Source organism: Pristiophorus japonicus, chromosome 12 (genome assembly GCF_044704955.1).
Source record: "Pristiophorus japonicus isolate sPriJap1 chromosome 12, sPriJap1.hap1, whole genome shotgun sequence".
Taxonomy (NCBI): Eukaryota; Metazoa; Chordata; class Chondrichthyes; family Pristiophoridae; genus Pristiophorus; species Pristiophorus japonicus.
Window position 1 is genome coordinate 91,340,818 of NC_091988.1, and position 24,276 is coordinate 91,365,093.

Here is a 24,276-nt window from a genome sequence, read left to right on the forward strand (position 1 = left end):
TAACTGTGAATAGCACCCCTGCAGCACCAAGCAGAGTCCATTAGTGCCTCATTTACCGCCCCTGTTCACTCCTGGGGCAAAACCGCCGAATTTCACACAATTTGACATGGCATCTCACCGGGTACCAGATTTTCTAAAAGTGAAAAGTTATCGCCCCAAACGGAGCGCTCCCGAATTCCACCCCCCCTCAGTCTTGTATCTGTGTCCCCTTGTTCTCCACCTCTCAATCAATAAAAACAGTCTTTCTATCTACACTGTCCCATCCCCGCATAATTCTAAACACATCGGGGCTGAAATTGCCCTCCGCCCGAAACGAGGCATACCTACCGATCTTTAAGTGTTCCGTTCTCCCCAATGCATGGGGCGGACATTCTGGAAAATTGAGCTCTCTTTTTTTGGAGTGAGGCAGATGTTCTCCCGTCAGCGGGGTGGAAGTGCTGGCGGGTCGGAGAGGCCGTCGTCACTGGGGCGGAAGTGCGGGTGGGAAGGAACTTTTTTCTGTTAAAGGGGCAAACCGCTGCGAACTCTGCAGCCACTTTAGTGGCAATCACTGGGCCACCATGGAGGGTTTCAGCCGGGCCAGCGGCCCGGTACCCAAGAGGTGGTGCCGGTCGAACCCGTGGCCGTTGTTGGGACGACCTGGCAGTCGGCCAACAATTAAAATAAAATGCCGGCCGGGGCAGTGCACCCTCCCCTTTAAGGAGGGTTCAGGTGAGCGGAAATTTAAAAAGTCAAGGAATAAGGTGGCGGCAATAGAGCAAGGTAGCACTGGGGGAAATGAAAACCAGAGTGTGACAAGAAGGGACAGAATATATAAACATAAAAGTGAATCAGAAAGTGCGGTCAAAGCAGGAAAAAATGGTATAAAAACAAATTTAAAAGCTCTATCTGAATACACGCAACATTCGTAACAAAATAGATGAGTTGACGGCACAAATAGATACAAATGGGTATGATCTGAGCCATTATAGCGACATGGTTGCAAGGTGACCAAGGCTGGGAACTAAATATTCAGGGGTATTTGACAATTCGGAAGGACAGACAGAAAGGAAAAGGAGGTGGGGTAGCTCTGTTAATAAAGGATGAGATGTGCATTAGTGAAAAACGATATTGGCTCAGAAGATCAAGATTGAATCAGTTTGGGTGGACATAAGGAATAATAAGGGGAAAAAGTCGCTGGTGGGTGTAGTTTATAGGCCCCCTCATGGTAGCTACACTGTTGGACAGAGTATAAATCACGAAATAACGGAAGCTTATAAAAAAAGGAACAGCAATAATCATGGACGTTTTAACCTTCATATTGATTGGACAAAGCAAATTGGCCAGGGTAGCCTTGAGGAAGAGTTCATTGAGTGTATCGGGATAGTTTCCTTGAACAGTATGTTGCGGAACCAACTAGGGAGCAGGCTAGCTTACATCTAGTACTGTGTAATGAGACAGGATTAATAAGCGATCTTCTAGTAAAGGATCCTCTAGGAGTGAATGACCATAGCATGGTTGAATTTCAAATTAAGTCGGAGGGTGAGAAAGTTGGATCTCAACCCAAGGTCCTAAGCTTAAATAAAGGAGACTACAAAGATATGAGGGCAGAGTTGGCTAAAGTGGACTGGGAAAATAGATTAAAGTGTGGGACGGTTGATGAGCAGTGGCAGGCATAAAGGAGATATTTCATAACTCTCAACAAAGATATATCCCAATGAGAAGGAAAGACTGCAAGAGAAGGGATAACCATCCGTGGCTAACTAAGGAAATAAGGAATGGTATCAAATTGAAAACAAGGACATACAGTGTGGCCAAGATTAGTAGGAGGCCAGAGGATTGGGAAATTTTGAAAAGCCAGCAAAGAACGACTAAAAAAATAATAGAGGGAAGATAGATTATGTAAGTAAACTAGCACGGCATATAAAAACAGATAGTAAGAGTTTCTACAGGTACATAAAAAGGAAAAGAGTGGCTAAAGTAAATGTTGGTCCCCTAGAGAATGAGACTGGGGAATTAATAATGGGGAGCAGGGAAATGGCAGAGACATAGAACAGATATTTTGTATCGGTCTTCACGGTTGTAAGTCGCAAAAAACATCCCAATAGTGATCAAGGACTATAGGGAGGGAGGAACTTAACACAATCACTGTCACTAATGAAATAGTACAGGTGCAGCGTCCAAAATCTGGTGTTCCTGAATTCGGACTCGGGGCCGATCGGTGGCAGTGTCGACCGGAATCCTTAAAATGTTCCGGAATCCGGACCCACTGACCCTCCCGACCTCGGGGGGCCTTGCCGCTCCATGACCTTGGGCCTCGCCTCCATTCGTCTCGCTCCGCTCGCCGCAGCTGCCCTTACCTCGGGGCCTCCTCACCGGCCTGCCCCAACACCACCTCCGTGATGGGGCCCGCAGGCCCGAACACCACTTTGGCGGCAGGGCTCTGCCCGAACAGCTCCAACCTGGGGGAGCCCCGCCCGAATACCTTCTCGGCCCCGCCCGAACAGCTCCAACCTGGGGGAGCCCCGCCCGAATACCTTCTCGGCCCCGCCCGAACAGTTCCACCCTGGGGGGGCCCCGCCCGAACAGCTCCGGGGGCCCGCCCGAACAGCTGTTGGATGGTGGGGGCCCACCTGAACAGCTTCACAGTGGAGGGGGCCCGCCTGAACAGCTCCTCCTCCGTGACCCCCCCTTTCTGACGTTCCGAAATCCGGAAATACCCGAACCTGGGCTCGGGTGTTTCCAGATTCGTGACATCAGAAAGACGATGCAAAGTCCTCAAAAATGAGGAATCCGGAATGACCTCGGTCCCGAGGGTTCCGGATTCTGGACACTGCACCTGTACTCGGTAAAATAATGGGACTGAAGGTGGACAAGTCCCCTGCATCTGATGGATTGTATCCTCGGGTCTTAAAAGAAGTCGCTGTAGAGATAGTGGATGCAATGTTTGTAATCTACAAAAATTCCCTGGATTCTGGGGAGGTCCCTGCGGATTGGAAAACCCCATATTTAAAAAAGAAGGCAGACAGAAAGTAGGAAACTATAGACCAGTTAGTCTAACATCTGTCGTTGGGAAAATGTTGGAGTTCATTATTAAGGAAGCAGTAGCAGGACTTTTGGAAAAGCATAATTCAATCAAACAGAGTCAGTATTGTTTTATGAAAGGGAAATCGTTTTTGAGAAATTTGCTGGAGCTCTTTGAGAATGTAACGAGCAGGGTAGATAAGGGAGAACCAGTGGATATGGTGTATTTGAATTTCCAGAAGGCATTTGATAAGCTGCCACATAAAAGGTTACTGCACAAAATAAAAGTTCACGGGGCTGGGGTACTATATTAGCATGGATAGAAGATTGGCTGGCTAACAGAAAACAGAGAGTCGGGATAAATGGGTCATTTTCCGGTTGGCAAACAGTAACTATAGTGGTGTGCCGCAGGGATAGATGCTGGGGCCTCAACTATTTACAATCTATATTAATGACTTGGATGAAGGGACCGAATGTAATGTAGCCAAGTTTGCTGATGATACAAAGATGGTTGGGAAAGCAAATTGTGAGGTGGACACACAAAAATCTGCAAAGGGAAAAATCAGTCTCAGTGAGTGGGCAAAAAATTGGCAGATGGAGTATAATGTGGGAAAATGTGAGGTTATCCACTTTGGCAGAAAAAATAGAAAAGCAAATTATAATTTAAATGAAGAAAAATTGCAAAGTGCTGCAGTCCAGCATGTTACAGAACCTACAAGGGAGCAAGCTATCTAAGATCTGGTCCTGTGTAATGAGCCTAGTAAAAGATCCTCTCGGAATGAATTATCACAGTATGGTTGAATTTGTAATACAGATTGAGGGTGAGCAATTAGTGTCTCAAACGAGCGTACTATGCTTAAACAAAGGGGACTACAGTGGGATGAAGGCAGAGTTGGCTAAAGTAGACTGGGAACACAGACTAAACAGTGGCACAATTGAGGAACAGTGGAGGACTTTTAAGGAGCTCTTTCATAGTGCTCAACAAAAATATATTCCAGTGAAAAGGGATAACCAGCCGTGGATAACCAAGGAAATAAAGGAGAGTATCAAATTAAAAACCAATGCGTATAAGGTGGCCAAGGTTAGTGGGAAACTAGGAGATTGGGAAAATTTTAAACGACAGCAAAGAATGACTAAGAAAGCAATAAAGAAAGGAAAGATAGATTACGAAAGTAAACTTGCGCAAAACATAAAAACAGATAGTAAAAGCTTTTACCGATATATAAAATGGAAAAGAGTAACTAAAGTAAATGTTGGTCCCTTAGAAGATGAGAAGGGGGATTTAATAATGGGAAATGTGGAAATGGCTGAGACCTTAAACAATTATTTTGCTTCGGTCTTCACAGTGGAAGACACAAAAACCATGCCAAAAATTGCTGGTCACAGGAATGTGGGAAGGGAGGACCTTGAGATAATCACTATCACTAGGGAGGTAGTGCTGGACAGGCTAATGGGACTCAAGGTAGACAAGTCCTCTGGTCCTGATGAAATGCATCCCACGGTATTGAAAGAGATGGCAGAAGTTATAGCAGATGCATTTGTTATAATCTATCAAAATTCTCTGGTCTCTGGGGAGGTACCAGCGGATTGGAAAGCAGCTAATGTAACACCTCTGTTTAAAAAGGGGGGCAGACAAAAGGCAGGTAACTATAGGCCGGTTAGTTTAACATCTGTAGTGGGGAAAATGCTTGAAGCTATCATTAAGGAAGAAATAGCGGGACATCTAGATAGGAATAGTGCAATCAAGCAGACGCAACATGGATTCATGAAGGGGAAATCATGTTTAACTAATTTACTGGAATTCTTTGAGGATATAACGAGCACGGTGGATAGAGGTGTACGAATCGATGTGGTGTATTTAAATTTCCAAAAGGCATTCGATAAGGTGCCACACAAAAGGTTACTGCAGAAGATAAAGGTACGCGGAGTCAGAGGAAATGTATTAGCATGGATCGTGAATTGGCTAGCTAACAGAAAGCAGAGAGTCGGGATAAATGGGTCCTTTTTGGGTTGGAAATCGGTGGCTAGTGGTGTGCCACAGGGATCGGTGCTGGGATCACAACCAGGTCATCTACGTTTAGAATATACGTAGATGACCTGGAAGAGAGGACAGTGTAGTGTAACAAAATTTGCAGATGACACAAAGATTAGTGGGAAAGCGAGTTGTGTAGAGGCCACAGAGAGGCTGCAAAGAGATTTAGATAGGTTAAGCGAATGGCTAAGGTTTTGCAGATGGAATACAATGTCGGAAAATGTGAGGTCATCCACCTTGGAAAAAAAAAAGCAGTAAAAGGGAATATTATTTGAATGGGGAGAAATTACAACATGCTGCGGTGCAGAGGGACCTGGGGGTCCTTGTACATGAAACTCTTCCCAAAAAGTTAGTTTGCAGGTGCAGCAGGTAATCAGGAAGGCAAATGGAATGTTGTCCTTCATTGCTAGAGGGATGGAGTACAAAAGCAGGGAGGTCCTGCTGCAACTGTACAGGGTATTGGTGAGGCCGCACCTGGAGTACTGCATGCAGTTTTGGTCACCTTACTTAAGGAAGGATATACTAGCTTTGGAAGGGGTACAGAGACGATTCACTCGGCTGATTCCGGAGATGAGGGGGTTACCTTATGATGACAGATTGAGTAGACTGGGTCTTTACTCGTTGGAGTTCAGAAGGATGAGGGGTGATCTTATAGAAACATTTAAAATAATGAAAGGGATAGACAAGATAGAGACAGAGAGATTGTTTCCACTGGTCGGGGAGACTAGAACTAGGGGGCACAGACTCAAAATACAGGGGAGCCAATTTAAAACCGAGTTGAGAAGGAATTTCTTCTCCCAGAGGATTGTGAATCTGTGGAATTCTCTGCCCAGGGAAGCAGTTGAGGCTAGCTCATTGAATATATCACAGATAGATAGATTTTTAACCAATAGGGGAATTAAGGGTTATGGGGAGCGGACGTGTAAGTGGAGCTGAGTCCACGGCCAGATCAGCCATGATCTTGTTGAATGGCGGAGCAGGCTCGAGGGGCTAGATGGCCTACTCCTGTTCCTAAGTCTTATGTTCTTCTTATGACCTGGGGGTCCTTGTGCATGATATACAAAAAGTTAGTATGCAGCTTGCAGCAAATAATCAGGAAGGCAAATGGAATGCTGGCCTTTATTGCAAGGGGGATAGAGTATAAAAGCAGAGAAGTCCTGCTACAGTTGTACAGAGTATTGGTGAGGCCACACCTTGGGTACTGCATACAGTTTTGGTCTCCGTATTTAAGGAAGGATATACTTGCATTGGAGGCTGGTCAGAGAAGGTTCACTAGGTTGATTCTGGAGATGAGGGGGTTGAATTATGAAGATAGGTTGAGTAGGTTGGGCCTATACTCATTGGAGTTCAGAAGAATGAGGTGTGATCTTATCGAAGCATGTAAGATAATGAGGGGGCTCGACAAGGTGGATGCAGAGAGGATATTTCCACTCATAAGGGAAACTAAAACAAGGGGACATAGTCTCAGAATAAGGGGCCACCCATTTAAAACTGAGATGAGGAGGAAGTTCTTCTCTGAGGGTTGTAAATCTGTGGAATTCTCTGTCCCCAGAAAGCTGTGGAGGCCGGGTCTTTGAATATATTTAAGGTGGAGGCAGACAGATTTTTGAGCGATAAGGGAATAAAGGGTTATGGGGAGCGGGCAGGGAAGTGGAGCTGAGTCCATGATCAGATCAGCCATGATCTTACTAAATGGCGGAGCAGTCTTGAGGGGCCAAATGTCCTACATCTGTTCCTATTTCTTATGTTCATATGAAAAGAACCCCAATTTTTCAAGTCTTTATTTGTAATTGTATTTCCTCATACCAGGCAGCATCCTATTGAATCTATGCGCTAACTTCTGTATTGCCTCAACATCCTTCCTATAGTGTGGAATCCAAAAATGCATCCAGTGCTCCAACTGTGGACTTATTAAGGTTTTAAATAGATCACCATAATATTTTGACTTTTATATTCTCTTTTATGTTTCTTGCCATAAAACCTCATCTTCCATTACTTTATCTTAATCCATTGTTTTTTTAATTGTTGTGATCCTGACCACCAAAATCCCTCTGGTCTTCCACATCACCTAGCTTTTTCCATTCAAAGGATAATTATTACTTTTTTTCACCAAAATGTACCACCTCACATTTACTGACCTTGAATTAATTCCATCCGCTACTGATTTTGCCAATTTCACCATTTTATTAATATCCCATTGCAGATTCCTTTGATCTTCAGAATTATTTACGGACATGCTTATTTGTACTGCCAAAATGGCCAACGTGCTCCACCCTTTGATTGGTCCTCTTGGAGGATACGCCACACCCTGAAGTTTCACAGGAATGTGTCACTGGATCCGCCCATTCCAAGATCTCACTGACTTTGCAAATTGTAACTCGATCCATTTTGACTTCCTGAAGTGACAGAGGACAGAGCTCCCCAGAAGACAGCAAGGGCCTGCCGAAGTCCCGTACCCCAGCGCAAGTGCATCCTCCCCCGCCCCACCCTACCATAGATGGGGCAGGCAGGATTGTTAACAGGTTTATTGAATAGTGATAGTGTCGTGACTTCTGGATATCATCCACTCCAACGATGTCCCTTGTAGTGGGTTGGAAGAACATGATCCGTCTTCCCTGAGTTCCCGCACTCCCCTCCGATTTCCGTGCCCCCTCCCCCCACCCGTGACTCTCCCCTCCGATTTTCCCCCACCCATGTCACTCCCCCCGCAGTTTCTCTCACTCACCCCAGCCCCCCCCTCTCTCTCTCTCTCTCTCTCTCTCTCTCTCTCACCCCAGCCTCCCCCTCTCTCTCTCCCCCAGCGCCTCTCTCTTGCTCCACCAGTCTCTCCCACTTGACCCCCCGCCGCTTCTCTGCTCCCCGCCGCTCTCGGCCCCACGGCCGTCCGGGAGGGGGAGGGAGTCCGGGGGGGAGAGAGATTGCGGGGGCGGGGGGGTGGGGGGGTGGAGAGGGGTGGAGGGTGGGGCGGTGAATAGAGTCTGCGGGGGGAGAGGGCCAGGGCTGGAGCCTGAGGGGGCGAAGAGAGTTGGAGCCTTGGGTCCTGCTTTTTGGCACCACGTGGAGGGAATGATTTGGGCCGTCAAGAAAAATGCAGAACAAATAGTTACTGTGTCCTCTATTTTAATATCGTCTGGAAATCTGGGCACCATTCCCTGTTGTAAGAATTACATACAGATGTTAAAAAGTGTGAACTTTTAAAGATGCACACTTTCACTCATTTGAACTACATTTGTACTTGCTGGGTCTATTCTACTAAATAGGTTAAAAAGCTTCATTAACATCTATTCTCCTGAGAAGGAATTTTCAAAGTGACAGTTTGAGGATGAGTCTTATTGCACAAGGGCTCCTGGAATTTCCTAATGAGTTTAGACATACAGGTGAGGCTGATTCCTCCAGGTTTTTTGAGAGTTAATGCACCACAAGGTATGACACAAAATCATACAGGCCTAAAATAAATCCTGTTTCTGTAGGACCAGTAGAAATGAATGAAAAGTAAATGTACAGCAAATATAAGGGTGATAAATGTTTGGAACAATCTACCCTACAAAGTAACAGAGAACTAAGTAAATACAATCAGATGCCATGAAGAGAGAGTTAATGTACTAGTTAATGAGCGTTGAAATAAAATGGTGTTTTTCGTCAGTAACCTTTCTTTTGGTGTTGTTAATCCTGCCCAGCTGGCCTGGATTAGACTAAAGGCCTGAGATATGGAAGGCCAGTGTCTGACCAACACGACTACCCAGTTTCCCTCGCCACCTTAATCATTTTTTGATTTTGATTTCCACAGGGAGCTGGTGTCGAAGTGTGATTTAGAATCTCCTCCGACCTCGCCTCAGACAACACAAGCAACAGATGTATCCAACAAGAATCAATCGGCTGGTTCCAAAGTTCATGTCAAGATGAAGCAGGAGATGAAATTTATGGACAGATTTTTATCTCGTAGCCCTTCCTCCACAACTACAAGGCCATCAGTGGCACAGTCTGTCGAGAAACAGTGTCATGAGGATCAGAGTGACACTTGCACACAATCGATTAGTGCTACACCTAATAGCTTGGCACACCTAAGGCAGAGGGACACTGATGTTACAGAACAACCTTCAACTTCTGGATTAAAGGACGTAGTGAAAGGTTGAGTACTTTTTAAAGAATAAAAATCTGTTGCTATAGATCTGAGTTATTTAAAACTGTGCAAGTCTCCAGTTGGTAACAACCAACTGGCAGTAAATACACTTCATTGTTATATTTCTACAACGAGTTCTAGTAGTGGATATCAGTTAGGTGGAGATACTAGAGAAGCTGGAATCCTTCTCCTTAGAACAGAGAATGTTAAGCGAGATTTAATAGAGGTGTTCAAAATTATAAAGGGTTTTGTTAGAGTAAATAAGGAAAAAATATTTCCACTGGCTTTAGACGGTCTGTAACCAGAGGGGACAGATTCAAGATAATTGGCAAAAGAACTAGAGGAGAGATGAGAATTTTTTTACAAACCAATTTATTATGATCTGGAATGCACTGCCTGAAAGAGGCAATGTCCCAAATCCAAAAAAACAGAATTGTCCAAAAACCGAACATTTTGCACATAGCTGATGGAATCACCCAGAATCAGGAATTATTGTTCGAAAACCGGACATTTTGAGGCAAAATCTTGGTTGAGGATTCCGGATTTCAGACAACAAAATCAAGTCTGGAATCCGGAATCCTCGCCTGAATCCGTGCCGGATTTCAGGTTTTGCCAGATCCGGACATCTCCGCTCAAAACCCGGCACGGATTAGGTCGAGGATTCTGGACTTCAGACTACTGATTTTCTTGTATAAAATTCGCAAAAACCCCAAAACCGGAACGGACTAGGTCCTGAGGATTCCGGATTTTGGACATTATACCTGCAGTAACTTTAAAAGAGAATTGGATATATACTGGAAAGGAAAATTTGCAGAGCTATGGGGAAAGAACAGGGGTGTGGGACTAATTGGATAGCTCTTTCAAAAAGCTTGCATAGGCACAATGGCTGAATGGCCTTCTGTGCTTTATGATTCTATAAGTCACCATTGAGTTGTACATTTGTTTTCTTGGTGGCCTAGTGGGTAAATGCACCGCATGGTGTGGTACTGAGCCATACAAACAAGGAAAGTCCTAGGTGTAATTTCCGGTCTGCACTGAGTCAGCTGATCTGTTTTTAGTGATGATGGTTGAGGGATAGATAATGGCCAGGATACTGGGAGAGCACCCTTGCATCTTTGAATCGTGCCTTAGCATCTTTTATGGCCAGCTGAGGGGGAAGATAGCACCTCCGACAGCACAGCAGTCTCTCAGTGCTGCACTGAAATGTCAGTCGAGAGTTTGTGTTCATGTCTCTGGAGTGGGACTTGAACCCACAACCTTCTACCTCAGAGGCGAGAGCTCTACCACTGAGCCAAGGATGGCAGGTGCGCATGGTATGCAGATCAGAGATAATTTTGGGGAGCATCCTTGAGGTTGTAGCAGTGTAATTCAAATCATCGTGGCTATTGGATTGGGATACCATTCCCCTACTTGGTCCTCACAATACAAATTCTAGCGCAGTTTTTGCTGCACATTCTGAGAAGGTGCTTATTCCTGATCTGATGAAATCTCCCCTGTCCCTAGTACAAAACTGGGCATGATCTATGGGATACATGCCACTGGGAATGATTGATGTTCAACTGCTGTCTATGAATGGAGAAGCACCAAACAGTCTGGGATCATTTCTTGGAAGGTTGTACAATGAGATCCTTCTCCCATAAATACCACAGCACGCACCTGAACAGAGGGAGGGGCAGGCTAACATAAAAGGGGAGATGGGAGCGCCCCCTCTATACACTGGAAAGATCGCAACCCAACCCAACTCCACTCCAAGCAAGAAAGGTTACCCCCATAACCATGTTGAACCACTCTTTCCATCCACCACGCATGACAAAGTTACCTTGTAATCAAAATGTACAATAACCGTACCAGATAAAAACTAGTGTAGTTCTCTGAGGACAGAAGAACGTGTACTGTACTGTGCTGTATAATCTTAGTTCTTTGTTTTCCTTTGTTGTGCAGTGGATTGTCCAGTCTGTGCAGTGGCTATCCCTGAAGATAATATTAACAGACACCTCGACAGCTGTTTAATGCGAGACGATAAGAAAGAAAGTCTCCGAAGGTAATGTGCGCAGATTGTCCCGTGAATTGTTGTTGTACGACGGATCACCTCATGCCATGTTGTAGACGTGATCCTATTACCTAACTCTTTAACCTCACCAAAAGTGAAAGTCTTTCTTTTAAATCAATAGCTTATTGGTGATATAGTCTTGGAGGATGAAGGGCTAACAACAATAACAACAAACTGTATTTATCTAGCACCTTTAATGTATTAAAACATTCCAAGGTGCTTCACACGAGTATTATCAAACAAAATTTGACACCGAGCCGCGTAAGGAGATATTAGGGTAGATGACCAAAAGTTTGGACAAAGAGGTAGATTTTTAGCAGAGTCTTAAAGGAGGAAAGAGAGGGGGAGAGATTTAGGGAGGGAATTCCAGAGTTTGGCAGTGGACGGCACGGACGCCAATGGAAGAACGATTGAAATCGGGGATGCTCAAGAGGCCAGAATTGGAGGAACGCTGATATCTTTGAGGGGTTTCGGGCTGGAGGAAATTAGAGTTAGGGAGGGGTGAGGCCATGGAGGGATTTGAAAGCAAGGATGAGAGTTTTAAAATCAAGGCGTTGCTTAACTGGAAGCCAATGTAAGTCAACGAGCACAGGAGTGGTGGGCAATGTTCCCTTTAAGCTGTGCAGCTCGCTGGACCTCCTGCACAGCCAGCTCACCGGCTTTTCAATGGTAAAAACCACACATGCGCGGTATTTTGAATGGGCCATGCACCCAAAAAAAACTTAGTGGGAACATTGGTGATCAGTAAACAAGACTTGGTGCAAGTTAGGACATGGGCAGCAAAGTTTTGGATAACCTCAAGCTTACGGAGGGTTGAATGTGGGAGGCCGGTCAGGAATGTATTGGAATAGTCAAGTCTCGAGATAATAAAGGCATGGTTGAGGGTTTCAGCAGCAGGTGAGCTGAGGCAGGAGTGGAGTCAGGTGATGTTACGGAGTGGAAATATGCGGTGTTAGTGATGGCGCGGCTAAGGTGCGACAACCTAGCACAAATAATGTGGTGTAACACAATACTGCTGTACTTATTTCACATAGCTTTTGGGAAAAAATGTTTGTGCTTCTCAAAGGATTACTAATACTTGGGAATTAAATTACTTCCTATTTCAGGCACTCGATGGCATCAAGCACACCCAGTTGAGTAGCTTGGGTTAGCTGTAGAGTAAAGCTCCTTCTCTGCTGCAATATCAGAAAAGCACTCTATTGTACCTGTTATGATGCTCTCTGCTTCTTGCACCAGACAGCCTGTGCGCGAAGTTGGATTGCCAATTAAAGCCCTCCCCAAATGCATTACCTCGCACTTCTCCGGATTGAATTCCATTTGCCACTGTTCTCTCCACCTGACCAGTTCATTGATATCTTCCTGCTGTCTACAGCTTTCTTCTTCATTATCGACCACACAGACGATTTTATTTGCGGATCAGAGGCAATTCCCTATGGGAAGCCTCCGACTGCAAATTCAGGGCCAGTAACAACAGCAACTTGTATTTATAGAGCGCCTTTAACATAATAAAATGTCCCAAGGTGCTTCACATGAATGTAACGAGACAAAAATTTGACACTGAGCCACATAAGAAGAAATTACGGCAGATGACCAAAAGCTTGGTCAAAGAGATGGGGTTTAATGAGCGTCTTAAAGGAGGAAAGAGAGGTAAAGAGGCGGAGAGGTTTAGGCAGGGGGTTCCAGAGCTTAGGACCCAGGCAGCTGAAGGCACGGCCACCGATGGTTGAATGATTATAATCAGGGATACTCAATCGGGCAGAATTTGAGGAGCGCAGATATCTCGGGATTGTGAGACTCAAGGAGATTACAGCGATAGGGAAGGATGATAGTAGGGCTTGAAAACAAAAGCAATTTTTCTTCTTTTACTTTAGTCATCATTTTCTATTTATGTTTTGAAACCAGAGGTTACACTCGTAAAATCTATACCAAAAATGCAGTCAAATATTCTTGATGTATCCTAAAGTCACAAGATGGTTTAAAAACAAAGCCACTTTCATGTCATGATACAGGTGCAGTGCCTAAAATCTGGAATCCTTAGGACCGAGGCCCTTCTGGATTCCGGGCTTTTCTGGACTTTTGATTTGCTTTCTGATGTCACGAATCTGGAAACAACTGAGCCCAGGTTCGGGTATTTCCGGATTTCGGAACGTCAGAAGCGGGTGGCGGTAGGGGGGGTGCGGGAATTCCAGCCAAGGAGCTGTTCGGGCTGTCCGGCCCCGCCAAGGAGGATGTTGTCAGGCCGGTCCCGCCAAGGCGGTCGTTGGGCAGGGTCCTGCCGAGGATGTCGTCGGGTGGGGACCCGCCAAGGAGGTGCTCTAGTGGGCCGTTCGCGCCGAGGAGGTGTTCGGGCAGGTGGGCGAGGAGACCCCGTGGTCGACAGGTTTGTCGGGTCCAGATTCCGGAACATTTTACAGATTCTGGACGACCCTGCCACCGATTGTCCCAGAGTCCGGAACTCCGGATTCATGACACTGCAACTGTACCGCAGTAACAACGATGAGCCAGCTAGTGTCTCCATACTGTGATGAATTAACAGTGACTTTATCCATTAATAACGTACACCACTCATAAAGGTCATTCACCCAATAGGGGTGCGGTGGCTTAGTAATCCACAGAACGTGGGCGCAAATCTCTCTGTGGCAGTTTGAGGAATTTGAATTCAGTTTGAAAAATTTAGGTAAAAGTGACCATAAAGCTGTCAGATTATTATTTGAAAAAAATAACTGGTTCATTAATGTCCTTAAGGAAGAAAACCTGCCGTCCTTATCCAGTCTGGCCTATATGTGACTCCCGTCCCATGCCAATGTGGTTGACTGCCTTCTAAAGTGGCCTAGTCAAGCCACTTAGTTGTATCAGGGCAACTAAGGATGTGTGGGGGAGTGGGGTGAATTCTGCTTGCTGACCTCTTTGCTGTTTTGATGTTTAAGCAAGCAATTATGTTATTTAATGGAGCTCTGTACAGCAGGCTAGGTTCCAGGTTCAGTTCTTGGTCTGTGTTGAGTTAACTGGTCTTGACACTGCCAGCAATATGGGTGCTTTAGCTGGCTTCGGTATCCCTAGATTAGGAAGGGAAAAATTGGGAAGAAGTCCCACACAATCACTAAAGAGTGACCATAGTGATAAATGCTTTTGTGTGGATATTTGGCTGTATTCGGCTGTGATGCCCACCCAATCCCCAATATGTTGGTGATCACCCACTCTTAGACTCACCTGAAGAATAGCTGTTTGTCCACTGTAGAGTGGCACATAGAAAAATAGAAAATAAGTGCAGGAGTAGGCCATTCGGCCCTTCGAGCCTGCACCACCATTCAATAAGTTCATGGCTGAACATGCAACTTCAGTACCCCATTCCTGCTTTCGCGCCATACCCCTTGATCCCCCTAGTAGTAAGGACTACATCTAACTCCTTTTTGAATATATTTAGTGAATTGGCCTCAACAACTTTCTGTGGTAGAGAATTCCACAGGTTCACCACTCTCTGGGTGAAGAAGTTCCTCCGCATCTCGGTCCTAAATGGCTTACCCCTTATCCTTAGACTGTGACCTCTGGTTCTGGACTTCCCCAACATTGGGAACATTCTTCCTGCATCTAACCTATCTAACCCCGTCAGAATTTTAAATGTTTCTATGAGGTCCCCTCTCATTCTTCTGAACTCCAGTGAATACAAGCCCAGTTGATCCAGTCTTTCTTGATAGGTCAGTCCCGCCATCCCGGGAATCAGTCTGGTGAACCTTCGCTGCACTCCCTCAATAGCAAGAATGTCCTTCCTCAGGTTAGGAGACCAAAACTGTACACAATACTCCAGGTGTGGCCTCACCAATGCCCTGTACAACTGTAATAACACCTCCCTGCCCCTGGACTCAAATCCCCTCGCTATGAAGGCCAACATGCCATTTGCTTTCTTAACCGCCTGCTGTACCTGCATGCCAACCTTCAATGACTGATGTACCATGACACCCAGGTCTCGTTGCACCTTCCCTTTTCCTAATCTGTCACCATTCAGATAATAGTCTGTCTCTCTGTTTTTACCACCAAAGTGGATAACCTCACATTTATCCACATTATACTTCATCTGCCATGCATTTGCCCACTCACCTAACCTATCCAAGTCACTCTGCAGCCTCATAGCATCCTCCTCGCAGCTCACACTGCCACCCAACTTAGTGTCATCCGCAAATTTGGAGATACTACATTTAATCCCCTCGTTTAAATCATTAATGTACAGTGTAAACAGCTGGGGCCCCAGCACAGAACCTTGTCACTGCCTGCCATTCTGAAAAGTACCCATTTACTCCTACTCTTTGCTTCCTGTCTGCCAACCAGTTCTCAATCCACGTCAGCACACTACCCCCAATCCCATGTGCTTTAACTTTGCACATTAATCTCTTGTGTGGGACCTTGTCGAACGCCTTCTGAAAGTCCAAATACACCACATCAACTGGAAACATCCTCAAAAAATTCCAGAAGATTTGTCAAGCATGATTTCCGTTTCACAAATCCATGCTGACTTGGACCTATCATGTCACCACTTTCCAAATGCGCTGCTATGACATCCTTAATAATTGATTCCATCATTTTACCCACTACCGATGTCAGGCTGACCGGTCTATAATTCCCTGTTTTCTCTCCCTCCTTTTTTAAAAAATGGGGTTACATTGGCTACCTTCCACTCCATAGGAACTGATCCAGAGTCAATGGAATGTTGGAAAATGACTGTCAATGCATCCACTATTTCCAAGGCCACTCCTTAAGTACTCTGGGATGCAGTCCATCAGGCCCTGTGGATTTATCGGCCTTCAATCCCATCAATTTCCCCAACACAATTTCCCAACTAATAAGGATTTCCCTCAGTTCCTCCTTCTTACTAGACACTCTGACCTCTTTTATATCCGGAAGGTTGTTTGTGTCCTCCTTAGTGAATACCGAACCAAAGTACTTGTTCAATTGGTCTGCTATTTCTTTGTTCCCCGTTATGACTTCCCTTGATTCTATCTGCAGGGGACCTACGTTTGTCTTTACTAACCTTTTTCTCTTTACATATCTATAGAAGCTTTTGCAGTCCATTTTAATGTTCCCTGCAAGCTTCCTCTCGTACTCTATTTTCCCTGCCCTAATCAAACCCTTTGTCCTCCTCTGCTGAGTTCTAAATTTCTCCCAGTCCCCGGGTTCGCTGCTATTTCTGGCCAATTTGTATGCCACTTCCTTGGCTTTAATACTATCCCTGATTTTCCTTGATAGCCACGGTTGAGCCACCTTCCCTTTTTTATTTTTATGCCAGACAGGGATGTACAATTCTTGTAGTTCATCCATGCGGTCTCTAAATATCTGCCATTGCCCATCCACTGTCAACCCCTTAAGTATCATTCGCCAATCTATTCTAGCCAATTCACGCCTCATACCTTCAAAGTTACCCGTCTTTAAGTTCTGGACCATGGTCTCTGAATTAACTGTTTCATTCTCCATCCTAATGTAGAATTCCACCATATTATGGTCACTCTTCCCCAAGGGGCCTCGCACAACGAGATTGATAATTAATCCTCTCTCATTACACAACACCCAGTCTAAGATGGCCTTCCCCCTAGTTGGTTCCTCGACATATTGGTCTAGAAAACCATCCCTTATGCACTCCAGGAAATCCTCCTCCACCGTATTGTTTCAGTTTGGTTAGCCCAATCTATATGCATATTAAAATCACCCATGATAACTGCTGCACCTTTATTGCATGCATGCCTAATTTCCTGTTTGATACCCTCCCTAACATCACTACTACTGTTTGGAGGTCTGTACACAACTCCCACTAGTGTTTTCTGCCCTTTGATATTCCGTCGCTCCACCCATACCGATTCCACATCATCCAAGCTAATTTCTTTCCTTACAATTGCACCCTCTATATAAGTGTCTGCCTCGTCATCAAACTCTACGGCGCGGCCCTGGACACCGTGGACCACTTCCCATATCTCGGGAGCCTCCGATCAACAAGAGCAGGCACCGCCTCCAGTGCGCCAGTGCAGCCTTCAGCCGCCTAAGGAAAAGAATGTTTGAAGACCAGGCTCTCAAAACTGCCACCAAGCTCATGGTCTACAGGGCTGTAGTAATACCTGCCCTCCTGTATGGCTCAGAGACATGGACCATGTACAGTAGACACCTCAAGTTGCTGTAGAAATATCACCAACGATGTCTCCGCAAGATCCTACAAATCCCCTGGGAGGACAGGTGCACCAATTTAAGCGTCCTCGTCCAGGCCAACATCCCCAGCATTGAAGCACTGACCACACTCGATCAGCTCCGCTGGGCAGGCCACGTAGTTCGCATGCCAGACACGAGACTCCCAAAGAAAGTGCTCTACTCTGAGCTCCTTCACAGCAAACGAGCCAAAGGTGGGCAGCAGAAATGCTACAAAGGCACCCTCAAAGCCTCCCTGATAAAGTGTGACATCCCCACTGACTCCTGGTAGTCCCTGGCCCAAGATCGCCCTAAGTGGAGAAAGTGCATCCAAGAGGGCGCTGAGCACCTCGAGTCTCAACGCCGAGAGCGTGCAGAAATCAAGCACAGGCAGCGGAAAGAGCGTGTGTCAAACCAGTCCCACCCATCCCTTCCCTCAAAAACCATCTGTCTCACCTGTGACAGAGTCTGTGGCTCTCGTATTGGACTGTTCAGCCACCTAAGAACTCACTTCAGGAGTGGAAGCAAATCTTCCTCGATTCCGAGGGACTGCTTATGATGATGATGATGATGATCATAAGTGTCTGCCTCCAGGAAAGCAGGGGATGACGATGATTGGAACAGAAGATTAAATCAGAGTGACTGGAGGCCTTGTGGCACTGTTATGTTGTGGTGTGTGTATTTTAGTTAAGATATGACCACGTGCTAATGGTCTGTGAATTATACCTCTGCAAAAGATTGGCTGACAGCTGAGATTGTGTGCAATTTTGCTGCTAAAATCACCCAGAATACTTCAATTTCAGTGATGATACTCTGGATTGCCTGATCTCTTACATAAAGTTAACAGTGTGTTGGCTTTAACACAGCCCCAAAAACAGAGTTCCATTGAAAACATTTTTTCTATTCCATTTTGAACTGCTGAACATCATTTCATGTTGTTTTTTCTTCTTGGGTGAAGTTGTGTGTTAGTCAAAATGAGGGAACAAAACAGATCAGATATGGTCATTTTAAGGTAGTTTAAGTTAATTGGTAAAAGAATCTGGGACGATGATAAGAATTTTTTTTTGCAGCTTGTTATGACCTGGAGTACACTACCTGAATGGATGGTGGAAGCAGATTCAATAGTAACTTTCAAAAGGGAATTGGATATATCCTTGAAGGGGAGACAGGGATATGGGGAAGAGCAGGGAAGTGGGACTAAATGGATAGCTCATTCACAAAGCCGGCACAGGCATGATGGGCTGAATGGCCGCTGCCTGTGCCGTATGATTCTATGGTGGGTGTTACATGCAGAATGGAGCTTCCTTTACATTGCTCCTTTCATCAGTCCTGGGTGATGTATAGATGGGATAGATAGCAAGTCTATCCACATCTGAAAAGATAAGTTATATGTTTTGAGTGAAGACAAGAGTTCTGATTAGGAATCTGCACCCATAATGTTAACTGGTCTTTTCTCTTTACAGATATGAATGGACGATCTGTGTATTTCCAGCAATTTTTGTTTTTGTTTACTGAAATTTGTATTCCTGTGAATCTGAATGTAAGAGGTCCTTCCAGTGATTTGTGGATATGTGTTCAAGTTATGCACAAAACCCAAAGATCTAAGATCATCTGTTTTCCAGACTGAAAGGAAGTATATAGTGGTGTACCCCAGGGGTTGGTATTAGGACCACTGCTCATTTTTATATATTTTAATGACGTGGACTTGGGTATGGGGTAAAATTTAACTTTGCAGGTGACATTAAACTTGAAAACGTAATAAATAGTGAGGAGGATAGTAGTAGACTTCAAGAGGACATAAACAGACTGGAGAAATGGGCAGACACATGGCATTGACTCTGGACCCCATGAAGTCTCACAGCTTCACGTCAAGTATAGCAAAGGAAACCTGCTGATTACCACTTACCGCCCTCCCTCAGCTGATGAATCAGTACTCCTCCATGATGAACAGCACTGGGAAGAACCACTGAGAGTAGCAAGGGCACAGAATGTACTCTGGGTGGGTGACTTCAGGGTCCATCAGCAAGTGCGGCTCGATAGCACCATTACTGACCGAGCCCTGAAGGACAGAGCTGCCAGACTGGGCCAGTGGCAGGTAGTGAGAGAACCAACACAAAGGAAAAACCTGCCTGATCTCGTCCTCGACAATCTACCTGTCGCAGATGCGCATCTGTCCATGACAACATTGTTAGTAGTGACCACCGCACAGTAATTGTGGAGATGTAGTCCCATCTTCACACTGAGGACACCCTCCATTGTGTTGTGTGGAACTATCACCGTGCTATATAGGAAAGATTCAGAACAGATCTCTTAGCCTCAAAACTGGGCATTCATGAGGCGCTGTGGGCCATCAGCAGCAGCATCAGAATTGTATTCCACCACAATCTAGAACCTGATGGGCTGGCATATCCCTCACTCTACCATTACCATCAAGCCACACATACCTAAAAATGTGGTGCCAACTGGGGAAGCTGCAACACAGGACTACATGCATGCTAAACAGCGGAAGCAGCATGCTATAGACAGGGCCAAGCGATCCCACAATCAACGATCAGATCAAAGCACTGCAGTCCTGCCACATCCAGTTATGAATGGTGGACCATTGAGCAACTAATGGGAGGAGAAGGCTCCGTAAATATCCCCATCCTCAATGGTGGCGGAGCCCAGCATGTCAGTGCAAAAGACAAGACTAAAAGTGTTTGCAGCCATCTTCAGCCAGAAGTGCCGAGTGGATGATCCATATCGACCTCCTCCTGAGGTCCCCACCATCGCAGAAGCCGGTCTTCAGCAAATTCGATTCACTTTACGTGATATCAAGAAATGGCTGAGCGCACTGGATACAGCAAAGGCTATGGGCCCTGACAACATCCCAACTGTAGTGCTGAAGACTTGTGCTCCAGAACTAGCAGCGCCTCTAGCCGAGCTATTCCAGTATACTGGCATCTACCCGACAATGTGGAAAACTGCTTAGGTATGTCCTTTCTACAAAAAACAGGACAAATCCAACTCGTCCAATTACCGCCCCATCAGTCTACTCTCAATCTACAAGTGATGGAAGGTTTCGGTTACAGTGCTATCAAGCGACACTTATTTACCAATAACCTGCTCACCGATGCTCAGTTTGGGTTCCACCAGAACCACTCAGCTCCAGATCTCATTGCAGCCTTGGTCCAAAAATGGGCAAGAGAACTGAATTCCAGAGGTGAGGTGAGAGTGACTGCCCTTGACATCAAGACAGCATTTGACCGAGTGGGGCATCAAGGAGCCCTAGTAAAACTGAAGTCAATGGGGATCTGGGGGATAACTTTCCATTGGCTGGAGTCATACCTAGCACAAAGGAAGATGGTGGTGGTTGTTGGAGGTCAATCATCACAGTCTCGGGACGTTGCTGCAGGAGTTCTTCAGGGCAGTGTACTAGGCCCAACCATCTTCAGCTGCTTCATCAATGATCTTCCCTCCATCATAAAATTAGAACTGGGGATGTATGCTGATGATTGCACGGTGTTCAGTTCCATTCTCAACTCCTCAGATAATGAAGCAGTCCATGCCTGCATGCAGCAAGACGTGGATGACATTCCGGCTTGGACTAATAAGTGGCAGGTAACATTCGCTCCACACAAATGCCAGGCAATGACTATCTCCAACAAGCGAGAGTTTAACCACTGCCACATGACATTTAACAGTATTACCATCAACTGAATTCCCCACCATCAACATCCTAGGGTTCGCCATTGACCAGAAACTTAACTGGACCAGCCACACACACATTGTGGCAAGAGCAGCTCAGAGGCTGGATATTCTGTGGTGAGTGTCTCATCTCCTGACTCCCCAAATCATTTCCACCATCTACAAGGCACGAGTCAGGAGTGTGATGGAATATTCTGCACTTGCCTGGATGAGTGCAGCTCCAACAACATTCAAGAAGCTCAACACGATCCAGGACACAGCAGCCTGCTTGATTGGCACCCAATCCATCACCTTAAACATTCACTCCCTCCACCACCGACATACCATGGCTACAGTGTGTACCATCTACAAGATACACTGCAGCAACTCACCAAGGCTTCTTCGGCAGCACCTCCCAAACCCATGACCTCTACCACTAAGAAGAACAAGGCAGCAGGCGCATGGGAACACCATCACCTGCAAGTTCTCCTACAAGTTGCACACCATCCTGACTTGGAGATATATCGCTGTTCCTTCATCGTCGCTGGGTCACAATCCTGGAACTCCCTCCCTAACAGCACTGTGGGAGTACCTTCACCACACGGACTGCAATGGTTCAAGGCGGCGGCTCGCCACAACCAACTTCTCAAGGGAAATTAGGGATGGGTAATAAATGCTGGCCTTGCCAGTGATGCCCGCATCCCATGAACGAATTTTAAAAAAGGTGGAATTTAATGCGGAGAGATGTGAAGTGACACATTTTGAGAGTAAGAATGAGGAGAGGCAATATAAAAAAAGTGGTACAATTTTAAAGGTGGGTACTAGACAGAGAGTTTTTGGGGTTTCACATATACGGATCTTTGAAGGTGTCAGAATAAATTGATAGTTAAAAAAAGCATATGGGATCCTTGGCTTTATTAATAGAGGCATAGAGTACAAAAACAAGGAAGCTATGCCAAACCTTTAAAACACTGGTTAGGCCTCAGCTGGAGTATTGTGTCCAATTCTCAGCACCACTCGTTCAGAAGGATGTCAAGGCCTTGGAGAGGGCGCTGAAGAAATTTACTGGAATGGTACCAAGGATGAGGCACTATATTGAGACACTAGAAAAGCTGGGATTGCTCTCCTTGGAGCAGAGCAGGTCAAGAAGAGATTTAACAGAGATGTTCAAAATTGTGAGGAATTTTGATAGAATGAGAAGCTGTTTCCACTGGCAGGTGGGTGGGTTACCCGAGGACACATGTAAGATAATTGTTCAAAGAACCAGAAGGGAGATAAGAATTGTTTTAATGCAATGTGTAGTCATGATCTGGAATGCACTGTCTGAAAGAGTGATGGAAGCAGACTTAATAGAAAGTTTCAAAAGGCAATTGGATATATACTTGAAGGGGAAAAATTTGGAGGATTATGGGATTAATTAGTTAGCTCTTCAAAGACTTGGCAGAGGCATGATGAGCCGAATGGCCTCCTTCTGTGCCGTAAGATTCTTTGATCACGTAGTCATCTGTGCTCAGAGATTGGATGATTGTCTTGTTTTATTATCAGGTGGCTGATATTGACGATGCTATTTCATGTTACAGGTTTTGCATTTCAGTGCCAGTCCTACAGATGGAAGTTTTTAAACTGTTTTTTAATACAAGAAGTTTTAGGAACAGGGCCAAGGCGTTATGCCCAACAAACTTGTTCCTTTTTTCATAGATCTTTGCCCCACCTACCTGCTTTCTCACTATATCTCTCAATCCCTTCACTCTGCAGAGTGCATCTTGTGTCTCTTTAGTCCATGTGTACTTTCCATGTCATTGGCTTCCCTGCTAACTTCCTCCACACATCTGTTACGCTTTGGGTCAGAAAGTTCTGCCTGAGTTGCCGTCATACTACTTTAACTTTTCTGTGACTTTAAAACTGTGGAAGTGTTTACTAAAGCCACGTAGCAAATTACTTCACAGGCCCTTATTGTGCTTTTCTAGGTTGCTTTGGCCGTTGATTTGCAAGAGAACTCCGTGTCTGTTCCGGGTGCTATGCCAGTTCTTGACAACCAGGTAATTTCTTTCACATGGTCTATTGGAGCCTTCCAGGTTTCTGAACAGAACCATGTGCAACAAAGTACTAGGAAACTCAACAGGCTGCCTGCGCTGCTTCTAATCTCCAGTATTCCAGACATTATCAAATTGTTTACTGAGCCCGTATTTGTTTTTCTTTCCGCAGCGCAACACAGTAATCTTGTGAGCTGCATTCTGCACCTTTCCAACTCAGTCATTCTGCTCCCAGCTGACTGCATGATTGGTGACCTCTGTTTTCTTTTTGTGTTAATTAAAGTTAGAGAGATTTGATGGCAAAGACAGTAGTGGCCAGAAGGAATCAGAAGCCCAGAATATTAAAGAGCCTCAAGTATAAATTTGTTACGTTGGCTAAATTAAATTTTATCATGAACCTGACACTTCAGAATAAAGCTAGTGAGCTGCAGGTCTGTTACAGGTTTGACAAATTACACTCAGACATTCTAATTTGTATGTAAAGATTAGAGCAGAGTCATATTTTCCACCAGTTTTGCCTATTTTTAAAACCCCCTATTCTAAAGGGACTGTTTCATGCTAGGGTACAGTTCTGGACAATGACTGAACTCAAATACCCATAATTGACATCCAAGCAAATAGTGGTTTGACTACTGATATTACAGCCCAGCTCAATTCTGTGCTCACCTGACTCCCGCATGCGCACTTTTGCTTCTGGGATGACTGGCTAATTATGAACAAAGAAAGAAAATGTTATGTATTAATGCTTGGGGTCACCAGATACCAGGGGACGACACAGTTGGAGGTCATCGGGCTGTACACGCGTGTGCACGATCACTGGTATATAAGCGCGGGTACCATGTCATGCAGGTACTTTGGGCGCAAATAAAGTTGGATCAGGTTTACACCTGAGGCCGTTTACAGTAACAAGACTCTTGAGTCATTACAGAAAAGAAAGAAAATGCATTTATATGACACCTTGTAATGTAGGAAATGTGGCAGCCAATTTGCGTACAACAAGGTCACACAAAAACAACAATGTGATAATGATCTGATCTATTTCAGTGATGTTGACTGTGGAATAAATACTGGCCACTGGGGAGAACTCTCCTATACTTATTTGAAATGGTGACATGGGATCTTTTATGTCCACCTGAGAGGACAAAAGGGTCCTTGGTTTAACATTTGATCCAAAAGACTCCCTCAGTGGAGCACGGAGATTTAATGTGCC

At 45.2% G+C, this 24,276-nt stretch overlaps 1 protein-coding gene across 1 annotated transcript in view; it reads left to right on the forward strand.

The window, feature by feature from the left end:
• Nucleotides 1-24,276, forward strand: part of rad18 (RAD18 E3 ubiquitin protein ligase) — a 489,896-nt gene that overhangs the window by 142,896 nt on the left and 322,724 nt on the right. The window contains exons 5-6 of the mRNA XM_070895750.1: nt 8,823-9,163; nt 11,097-11,196. Of these exons, the coding sequence (XP_070751851.1) occupies nt 8,823-9,163; nt 11,097-11,196 (441 nt within the window). The remainder of the gene's footprint in view (nt 1-8,822; nt 9,164-11,096; nt 11,197-24,276) is intronic.